Below are 11,534 nucleotides of genomic sequence, written 5' to 3'. Positions count from 1 at the left end.
TTATATATATATTAATTATATATACCTGATATATATATTCCTGATATATTTTTGAATATATTAATTATGCATATTAACTATTATATGTATACCTGGTATATTATACCTGTTATACTATATATACACACACATACCCCAATATATTAAGTAACCTTAATATATCTTATGTGTTGATTACATGTCTCACATGCAGAATTGTTTGTTATAATATGAGCCAAAGGATTTGTAATGTTGGAGAATAAAAGAAAATTATCATTTTGCAGTGATCTCTTTAAAAATACATTTTCAAAGAGGTACAGTACAAGTGGGAAGAGTTCACACTCTTTATAAGCCCAGATACCCCAAGCGTTTGGTTATTTGATTTGTGGGGGGTCTTTTGTCATTAGTCATAGTGTGGTTCAGGGGCCAATTACATATTTTGTATAATGAAGGCCTCCTTGCACACCACACAAAACAGAAGCAGCCCTACCCTCGGCTCAGATGGGCATGGTCTTCCTCCAGGTTCCTTGCAAGCCACAAAACTGAGCAGTGCCTCCCCCCACGGCCACCACCTGTTTGCTTGGTGCTTATTGATGAAAATAGCCATTTTATGTTGAGTTTATATTTTAACACTTTCCACCCCCCACTTTTAACCACCACCTGTTTGCTTGGTGCTTATTGATGAAAATAGCCATTTTATGTTGAGTTTATATTTTAACACTTTCATTTTGTGTTCTTGTTTTTACTATAGGAACGTTTAGATTTTGCAATGAAAGAAATCATTTTTGATTTTCTTTGTGTGGGAAAACCAGCAAAAGCATTCAGTCTCAACCCAGAGGTATGAATGATCCTTTCATGTACTTCTAACAGAGCATATCTTCACGGAGCCATACCTTTGCTTTGTGGCTTTGGAGAATGGGGTGAGGGATGTCTTCTCACAGAGTCTTCTATTTGTTTCTGTCAATGTGCAAATTCAGATGATGGTGGAATTTCAGAAGTAAAATTTTGGATGAATAGATTTAGAATGAAATGGTTAGATGAAAGGTTGATGTGCTACCATATTCTGTTCTTGTATAACAGAGTAATTCTTGCCCAAAAAGATAATTCATCACTAAAAGTCAGGTTGTTTCATTTGAGAAAAGTCAGTGCTTTTACTTATAACTGTTTAACAAATTTAGCATTGGGAAGTGATGAAACAGAGAAGAACAAATATGTGTAATTATAAAAACAGTGAAACAACGAAATTAAATAAATAATGTATGCACATCTGTTTCTGTGACCGCATCCCAACTCCAGGGCAGGCAGATTGTGGAGATGAGTATACAGTGGGTGTCATACACATCGTGGAGCAGTGGAGGCTGTGCACATGAAAAGCACATATAATTTTAAACTTCAAAAACACTGTCAGCCAACAAAAGTAGGCCTGGCAAACTGCCTCTTTTTCTATGAGGTGTAGAAAGAACACTGGACCAGAAGTCAGCAGAGCCAAATTTGCCACTTGCCACTTGTCACAGGCTCTCCTGCTTTTCCTAACTGTGTGACATTTACCTCTGTGAACTCCAGCTTTTTCACCAGTAAAAATGACAAAATGCTTTTCTACCTTAACTCGCAGAGGAATTGTGATATTAGGAAGAGTACATTATGAACTCTTAAGGAAAAAAAAGGGAAGGAAGAAAGGGAGAGAGGAGACTACACACCATAAAAATCAAATACATAGAGAGTTCCTATCATCTCTGTATTATCATCTGGCTCCTTCATTCTGTCAGTGGGGAAGGGGGCCCAGAGGCTGGTGACAGACAGCTTGTTGGTAGCAGAGGGACCCAGGTCCCTGTTAGTCCCGTGCTCCCCACCACACCCCATATTCTCTTCTTGATACTCAGGTTGCCACATATCTGGGAATAGCACAAAAGTCCAAAAATGGGAGTTTCTATCTGGTGTCCAGTGACCTCACAGGCTTCTGGAATGACTGCAGCCAGGGTCTCTGGGCCAATGGGAGGGGGTAGGGCCAGTGCCAAACCAGAGCCTTTTGGCTGGAAGGAGGCCCAGAGCTATACAGTGAAGAGCCTTCTCTTGCTGGGAAGGTTCTCAAGACATTCTTCTTTTCTTAGCAGTCATAGCTCTACTGTCTTTAGCACTCAGTTCTCAGAATTACTGGATTACTTGTCTAAAAAGGACATGTTAAAAGCTACTACCATCATTATCACTGTCTATAAAATGTATTCTTGGTTCTTTTCTCAAACTCCTCATTCAGTCAGTGCTTAATTAGTTAACCTCTCTGTGTAGAGCAGTTGGAACCGTGATTTAAGAAAAAATACCAATGGGAGTAAATATTTGGTTATCTTCTTCCATTTCTCGTGATCTTGTAGATTTATGGAATAATTCATTTATCAGTAGTTGGTAATTATAAGCCCAAAGGCATACCCATAACCCCACTCAAAAGCAGACAGGAGGACAGCATAGTCTGCAAAGCAGATGTCATACACTCAATGAAACATGCTGTAGGGCACTGGTTCTCAGGAAACCAGTTCAGATTGGGTCTGAAATAATATTTTCGAAGTAGCTTGTGGAACAAGGCCTGGAGATCTAAAGGATTATCTTACTGTAAACTTTATGCTGCGCCACCCCTCAGCTCTTCAGTAATTTCTAGGTAATTGCCTTGTTTGGGTGCACACCTAAATGACCTTCTCTATCCATCCTCATCGCCGTGAAGACTTGCTGGTCTGTGAGAAGAGTTTCTTGGTCATCAATTTCTGTGTTTTTCCTTGACCTACAATAGCGTGAAGCCAGAGGTCTTATGCAACGCTAGTGGCAAGAAGCAATAAAAGCATATAGATTGGAAAGGAAAAAATAAAATTGTCTTTATTCACAGAGAACGTGATTATTTATGTACAAAGAACCTAAGGAAAACCAACTAGGACTAATAAAAGATTTTAGGAAGTTTGTAGGATACAAGAGAAATAAAATCAATATATTCTAGTTGTGAAGAATTAGAAATTGAACAATTTACAGTAACAATGAAACGCAAAATACTTAGCACTAAAGCTGACAAAATATGTGCGATATTTTAATACTGAAAATTACAAAATACTGAGAGAAATCAAAGAAGACCCAAACAATGAAGAGAAATAACTGTAGATTGAATCACTCAGTGTTAACAATAAGAGGTCAGTTTTCCCCAAATTGATCTATGTAGATTAAACCAAAATCTCGATAATAATAAACCCAATTAAAATCTCTGTACCTTTTCTGTAGAAATCAATAAGCTGATACTAAAATTTATATGGAAAATCAAAGGAACTAGAATAACCAACATAATTTAGTAAAAGAAGAATAAAATTAGAAGACTAGCGTGGCCTGATTTCAGTACTTACTATAAAGTTGTATAGTGATCAAGGCAGTGTAGTACTGGCAGAAAGATGAATATAAAAACCAGTTGAACAGAATAGAGAATCTAGAAATAGACCAACACATATAGGGTCAATTGATTTTCAACAATGATTCTAAGTTAATTCAGTGGATAGAAGATAATCTTTCCGATAAATGATGGTAAACAACTAGATATCCACCTGCAAAATATTGAACCTCAGCCTATAATTTGCACTGTAAACAAAAATTAACTCAAAATGGTTCACAAACCTAAATGTAAAATCTGATACTATACATCTCCCAGAAGAAAATTTTCATGACCTTCAGGTGGGCAAAAATTTCTAGGACATAAAAATCGTAAACTATACAAGAAAAAAGTTGATAAATTGAACATCATCAAAATTAAAATGTCTGTACTTCAAAAAACAGTTAACAAAGTGGAGAGCCACAGACTGTGGGAAAATATTTACGAAACTCATCCGACAAATGACTTCCATCTGAATATATAGAGAATTCCCACATTTCAATAATAAGAAAATAACTCAGTTTTTAAAATGGGCAAAAGGAACAGCATCTTCACCAAAGAAGAGATACAAATGGCTAATAATCTCACGAAAAGACATTCAACATCATTAGTCATTAAGGAAATTCAATTTAAAACCAAAACGAGACGTACTGGGGAAGAAAAAGAGCAACTAGAACCTCATACTGTTCTAGTGGGATTACAAAAAGGTACAACCACTTTAGAAAAGTATGACAATTTCAAGATTAAACGTATACTTAACCATATGACTCAGCAATTCCATCCCAAGGTATTTTTCCTAGAGAAAACCAAACACATGTTCACTAAGGTTTGTGCAAATATTTATAGCAGCCTCATTCATAACCACTGAAAATAAAAAAGCGACTCATGTCCAAACTCCAGTGAATGGCTGAACAAATTGTGAATCGTCAATACAGTGGATACTGTTTAGCAGTAAAAATGAACAAACTGCTGATACTTGGAATAACATCTCAAAAGCACCGTGCTCAGTGAAAAAAGCAAGATATAAAGGCTGTGTACTGTTTGATTCTATTTACATCAAAGTAAATGAAAAAGGTAAAACTATCAGTGGAAATTAGACAAAATTTGTCATGTGCTTGGGTTAGGAGCTAAGACTAACTGCAGAAAGGCACAAGGGACTTTCTGGGTATGGTGGAAATATTTTGGATCTTGATTCTTTTGGTGGTTACCTGACTATGTATGTTTCTCTAAACTCAAGGAACTGTACAACTAAAAGGAGCGACTTTTAGTACATGTAATTTATATCTCAACAAACTTGATTTTTAAAAAAATAGCGTGGGGATTCTGGCTTACAATAGATATTTGCCAGTGGCAGCTTTTCACGCATTTTTTAAAATTCTCATAATAGCCCTATATGATTGATAGGTATTACTATCCTCATTTTACAGAAAGGAAGCTGATACCTGGACTTGGAAAAGTTAAGTAATTTTCCAAGGCCAGACAAATAAAAGGGAGAGGTGTGATGCAGAACTATATGAAATTAAAAAAAAAAAGAAATTATTTTTGAAGTTAACTTGGGTGTCCCAAACTATCCCGTCTTATTTCTGCCTTTAGTGTTGTCCAGGGAAAAGGAAAACTTAGAGAACTGACAAGGATGATTGCTAAATTGGATAATCCACTGGCAGATAATTGAGGCTTGACAACATGTGTCATCCCACAGTTATTATATTAGTACTGCATCTGCTGAACTGACCATTTTATTTTCTTATCCACAACATTACTCTGTCTTGAGAGACACACACAAGCCTAGAAACATCTCATAAAAGAACTGTCAAAAGAGGGAACTAATGGGCTTTGATACACAGATTATTTTTTAAAGTAATACTCTTTCATTCTAGAAAATGGAGAAAGCATATCATTTAAGGCCAAAAAATCATAAATTACACATTGAATTGCTTATAAATGGGCCAGAGAAATGTTTACCAAATCCTGGTTGAATGATGACAGCTCCTTAAAGCTTGAATAAATTATTTTAAAATGAATAGAAGTCTATGTTACTTTATGTTATAAAATGTAATCGTGTTCTACTAAATAGGTGATTCAGGCAAACCAGATTTAGATGCAAAGCTTCCCACTATACCTTAGTTTCCTCACCTGAAAAAATGAGAATACCTTACCCTGAGAAATAGGAATACCTTCCTTATATGGCTGTGTTAAGGATGAAAGTTAATGAGCAGTTCTGGATATATTTTAGGGACTCAATACATTGTAACTAGTTCTTTTCATCAGTCCTAGGAATCGTCATTGTTTTCTTCCGTAGGTAGTAGTATACTTGGGGAACTTACTACTTCATGAGGTTTAAAAATATTGGTGTAAAGGTTTCACACATGGCTGTTTAATGGAGTACAGATGTTTAGGTACCTTCTGACCTTTGAAGATGAGCACTAGGGAAGAGCACCTATCTAACTAAGCTATCTTTCAGGTCCAAAGTTGTGCCATACCTGAGCCTAAGGAAGATCAGTCTGGCCCACAATCACATTTCTTCTTACACTCCCATGTGTTTTCATCAGTAACAGGTTCTGTGACATTGAAGTTTTAAAATTTATTCTCAAACTTGCTGGCTTTTGTAAATCAGAAGTCAGGACCTGCAGTTGAGAGCAGGGCAATGTTCATTTTATGGTTCCCATTTGGAACTTCTGGTGTTTCCGTTCAGTCTTTGTGGGCTAACACATGTGGTGCCTCCCTTCTTCCAGGAGACATATAAGCCCTTATTTACCTCAGTTTTCCTTAGTTACACCTGCTCCAGAGGATGAGGCATATCTTTTAGAGATACACCCAGCATTCCCCTCAACAGAATATAGTACATGATGACCATCTCAAACATGCCCTCCACATTTGGTGAAATCCCCCCTGTTGTTTTCTTATGATGCAGCAACAAAAAACAGTGACAGAAACTTAATTTTATTTTCATAAGATTGCCCTACACTCTTGTGCCTTTTAAATTATTTTCTTATAGTAATCTACATGCAATTCAATCTTAACTCTCTGAAAGACTTCTGGATGTATTCCACTACAATAATTGGGCCTTTCCTTTTGTCATGAAATTATTGTCTCTTACAGAGAATGAACATTGGTTTACGGGCATTCTTGGTCATAGCTGATAGCTTGCAGCAGAAAGACGGGGAACCTCCCATGCCAGTTACAGGAGCCGTTCTTCCTTCAGGAAACACATTGAGAGTAAAGAAAACGTATTTGAGTAAAACGCTAACTGAAGAGGAAGCCAAAATGATAGGTGAGTTTCAGAGTGCATTGGAACTAAGCCTTATTAAGCCCTTAAAATGACCAGTAGATATTTAACTTTAGTGAGATGCACTTTTTAAAAATCTTTATAGAAGTAGGTGATAAGACATTCCAACATTAATTGTTTTGATTGATTCATGCTGTGTTTTGTTTTACTGCTCTTTAAACTTCTCAGAACTTCCTGGTAAATACTTTGCCATTTAAATGTTAGACTTTTATCTATGGTCTTTTTAAGCCTCTAATATTCATTACTACATTTTTCAGTAAGCTTCCAAGACATCTGTGTGTTTTACTAGATAATCCTGTTTATCAATTCATTCATTCATCTCCTTCTTTTTTTCTTTAGTTAAATTAGTTTAACATGTGTTTTAAACATGCCAAATCTCACAACACACATCAAGTTATATTGTGGATTTAGACTACATGAGGTGATTTTCTGATTTAACTATCTTATCTAAAGAGGTGATTTTTTTGCATTTGTTCATTTGTTACCAAGTACCTAAATGTAGACACCTACTACAAACTTTATTAAGATAGTTACTGGATTCTGCAGACCTGAGGGAAACACAAGGAAACTTTTTGCTTTGAAATATTTCTCTTTAGTTATGCAATGTTTAAATGACTTTTAAAAGGTGTAATAGGCTGGGCACGGTGGCTCAAGCCTGTAATCCCAGCACTTTGGGAGGCTGAAACTCCACCTGAGGTTGGGAGTTCGAGACCAACCTGACCAACATGGAGAAACCCTGTCTCTACTAAAAATACAAAATTAGCGGGGCGTGGTGGTGCATGCCTGTAATCCCAGCAACTTGGGAGGCTGAGGCAGGAGAATTGCTTGAACCTGGGAGGCAGAAGGTGCGATGAGCCAAGATCGCACCATTCCACTCCAGCCTGGACAACAAGAGTGAAACTCCATCTCAAAAAAAAAGATGTAATGCATGAGAAATAATCATGAATAATTATTTCACTAAGGTACAAATTTCAAATACAAAGGTATTTACTTTTCATTTGTATAATTCGTATACACATTCATCTTCCAGTGTGGGACATCGACAGTGTAGTTAATGAGAACAATAAAATAATATAGCTAAAATATGTTTTCTTCATTTTGAATTTATAATGTGAAGTTATTTTATTTTACTAAAAAATTAACATATATATTTCAGAGGGTCATATGGAGTTATTAAAGTCCTAACCCCAAATGAGAATTATTCTTTATTCACATAATCACTAATGATGGTGAATTTTCTTATGCTAACTAGAAACTTTAAAATTCAAATTGCTTTAATTTGAATTTTGTATTTTCTTATTATTTTAACTCTTCTGGAAAATGCTTCCAATTGAGTATTAGAATTCCTATAAATTGAATTTAAATGATTATCTGGTGAACACCTACTAAGTGCAAGGCACTATGCTAAAAGCTGTGCAGATGAGGTTGAATCAGACAGCCCTTTTGCTCAAGGAAGTCATTGACTCCTAAGGTCTTCAGTAAAAAATGTTATAGAGGATGAATAAATCAGGATATCCTTTGACAGATTCAGTTGAAGGTATAACTATAATGCATATTTTTCAGGCATGTCCTTATATTACTCTCAAGTACGAAAAGCTGTAGACAACATTTTAAGGCACCTTGATAAAGAAGTAGGAAGGTGTATGATGCTGACTAATGTACAGATGTTAAACAAAGAACCAGAAGACATGATCACGTGAGTACAGTAAAGACTAAGTTATCATTGAAAGATTAACCAGAAGACACAAGTCGAGAGTATTCTCATTTATTCTGTATTTTGTTTTCATCTTCTTAGAGTTCTAAAAAGTAAACTAAAAGTAGTAAAGTTCTAAAAAAAACTTTCACAGTATCTGATTAACTATAAAAATAAGGTTATATCTCTGATTGATCTATTTTATTTATATCTCAAACATCGCTGGGTCAGTAAGTTAAAAACTGAGGCCCATGACTCACTGGTCCATGTTTTTCAGAAATGGCATTTTGTTCCCAGGCACCATCACAGCGCATGTGACATAGTGACATCCCAAATTTACAGACATTCCATCTGTATACATCTCATGACGGTTCCTACTTCATAGTTTCTGTGCGACTGATCACAGACTGCATCACAGAAAGCATTTTAAGAAAGCATTCGTAGCTTCGAATGTATTCAAATCAAGTATTCTTATCCAAAATCTGAAGATCTAGATTTATAATTAGAACTTTCATTTGCTGTTTTTGTTTAACTATGGCAGAAACTAGGATTAGGTTATAATTCTATATTAAAGTTTGGACTTTGTTGTTGGGCTATGAATTAAATTACATTTGATAGCTGTGGCATCATTTCCAAAAATATAATTAGGTAAATTTATTCTATCATCCATCATATTCAACTGCAAATATAAGAACTAATCTGAAGATTGTTACCTATATAGAGAGGTTCACATTGTGGTGTGCATTTTTATTGTGATAGTAACATGTACTCATGATTAAAGCAAAGGCAAAAATGCAGAATTATTTTAAATATGTATTTAGTAGAATCTAAAGTTAAAATAAAAGCCTCCTTAGAGCCCCACGTGAAATCTGCAGCCATTTCTTGGCTCAATGTGATTCCTCCATTCCTTTCCTTGTGTCAATATAAATGTATGTGTATACATACTTCTTTTTTTCCCATAAAAGTGGGATTATACAGTGCATATTATCCTGCAGCTCGCCAGTTACTCAATTTAAATAGCATGAGATGATGTTGCTTTAGACTTTTCAACCAAAATAATAGCGGAATTTATATTGACCAAGATTGGTAACATTAAAAATATTATCCACAGTTCTAGTTCTTACCTCACAAATTGCCAGATTATCAATAAACTTTCGACCTCATTTTTCCATACTCCTTACATATATTATAGCCATTTTCAATTTATAACGTAGAAGATATAAGAAATGCATTAGGCCAGGCACGGTGGCTCAGCACTTTGGGAGGCCAAGGCAGGCAGACCGCTTGAGGTTAAGAGTTCAAGACCAGCCTGGCCAACATGGCGAAACCCCATCTTTACTAATAATACAAAACTTAGCCGGGCATAGTGGCGCACACCTGTAATCCCAGCTACTCAGGAGGCTGAGGCAGGAGAATTGCTTGAACCCGGGAGGCGGAGATTGCAGTGAGCCAGGATTGGGACACTGCATTCCAGCCTGGGTGACAGTGGAACTCTTTCAAAAACAAACAAAAAGAAATGCATATAGTTGTTTCCTCACAAAAGAAAAAAGAGCTTTAAAGGAAAATCATATTTGTACTCAATAGGCATCATGAGATAGGTTCAGGACAAAAACAATATATTCAAAATCATAAAAGGTACATGTTTAAATGTAAACATTTTATTTATGTTTTAATCAATATTTCAAACTTTTCTAAGATTTTCTTTACTTTTCCTGTTCAAACATCTTAAGACCCCAGATAGGGCTAGAAATATTTTCGTGCTAGAATTCAAGGCAGATTCCTTAGTGGAAAATAATTCATTGCTTCATTTCCAAACAAAAAAAAAAGGGAAGAAGAGAAGAGAAATGTTAGGGAATCACATAAGCATTTAGGAGAAGAGGGTGGAGGCCCACACAACACTAATGAAACAGTCACTGGAGTTGATATTTGAAGCTGGTCCACCACTTTCCCAGGCCCTACATAGGGTAAGAACTTGAACATTGAACATTCTGTGTTGCTCAGTCTTTATTTCTTATCCCTTTTGTGGTTCATGCTAGTATGAAAAAAGAAAGAAAGAAAATAACAAGTAAAGAAATAATAATTTTAATATCTGTTAATAAATTTTCTTAATTATGTTAATTTGGGGATTTATATGCTTCCCATAAAAGGCCAGACAGCAAAGACTGCAGTAGTAAGAGGAGATCCTGCAGCAGTGAGTTTCTAATCTAGGCTTGTTTTATCATCTTGAAAGTCTGGCAGAGTTCGCCCTTACACTTCAGGCCAGGCAAGGTCATCCATTTTCTGACAGATATAAAAATAATCCCAGCTGTTAAAGACATCTGGTGAGCAAACTAGTAGAACTGTTTAAACTACTCACTGTGTTATTACAACTGAACAATTAGAAGAGATCTCTAGGCTCTAACACTGTACAGCTATTGAGGATATCATCTGAAAACATTTCTTTCCTTATCTGATAGGAAAGCCCTGTGCAACTGCTTCCTCTTCTCCAGGGTCCTCAACAGCTCATGCAAAAGCTCTATGGATGACAAAAGTCATAATGTTATTATAAAATATTTTCTTAATAACCTTATGACTGCCCACAAAAGCAGATTATTTTGGAAGACAATATATTATGTGTTTTATTTTTCATATAAACAATTTTGTGTTCATTCTTAACAAACTTGTAAAAGCACATTAAAAGGTAGTGTTACAGAGCAAAATTGCTGTTTGATTATGATCTTTAGATTACAGAGGATTGATTCTACTAGTTGCATTTCTATTCTGACTACAGTTACTGTTCCAAAAAGGAATTACTTTTATGCTACTTTGCATTTTCATTATTGTGCTTGTGTCCTAGGATCACATTAATTTGGTACTGATTCTATATTTATGCTCAGAAGACTAAGTCATCAGGCTTTAGATATGCTGTTACATATTGTCACTTGGGTCATTTGAAAGATTTTGGTGGGTAGTTGAATTATTCCGTAAAGGTTATTGATAAAATAAGTGGTTAAAAATCAAACAGTTAGCCAGGCGCGGTGGCTCACGCCTGTAATCCCAGTACTTTGGGAGGCTGAGACGGGCGGATCACGAGGTCAGGAGATCGAGACCATCCTGGCTAACACGGTGAAACCCCGTCTCTATTAAAATACAAAAAATTAGCCAGGCGTGGTGGCAGGCACCTGTAGTCCCAGCTACTCTGGAGG

At 35.9% G+C, this 11,534-nt stretch overlaps 1 protein-coding gene across 7 annotated transcripts in view; it reads left to right on the top strand.

Moving 5' to 3' along the window:
* Positions 1 to 11,534, top strand: part of FRY (FRY microtubule binding protein) — a 275,761-nt gene that overhangs the window by 118,605 nt on the left and 145,622 nt on the right. For all 7 annotated transcript variants that reach the window (XR_001884138.1, XR_001884139.1, XR_001884140.1 and 4 more), the window contains exons 14-16: positions 731 to 817; positions 6,470 to 6,641; positions 8,220 to 8,352. Coding sequence is in view for 4 of the 7 variants with exons in the window: in XM_017865930.1 (XP_017721419.1) it covers positions 731 to 817; positions 6,470 to 6,641; positions 8,220 to 8,352 (392 nt within the window). In the remaining 3 variants the exon portion in view is untranslated. The remainder of the gene's footprint in view (positions 1 to 730; positions 818 to 6,469; positions 6,642 to 8,219; positions 8,353 to 11,534) is intronic.

The sequence above is a fragment of the Rhinopithecus bieti genome, unplaced genomic scaffold (genome assembly GCF_001698545.2).
Source record: "Rhinopithecus bieti isolate Rb0 unplaced genomic scaffold, ASM169854v2 scaffold_81659, whole genome shotgun sequence".
NCBI classification, from domain to species: Eukaryota; Metazoa; Chordata; class Mammalia; order Primates; family Cercopithecidae; genus Rhinopithecus; species Rhinopithecus bieti.
The sequence above is the reverse complement of the archived record's forward strand: the minus strand, read 5'-3'. Positions and strand labels throughout refer to the sequence as shown.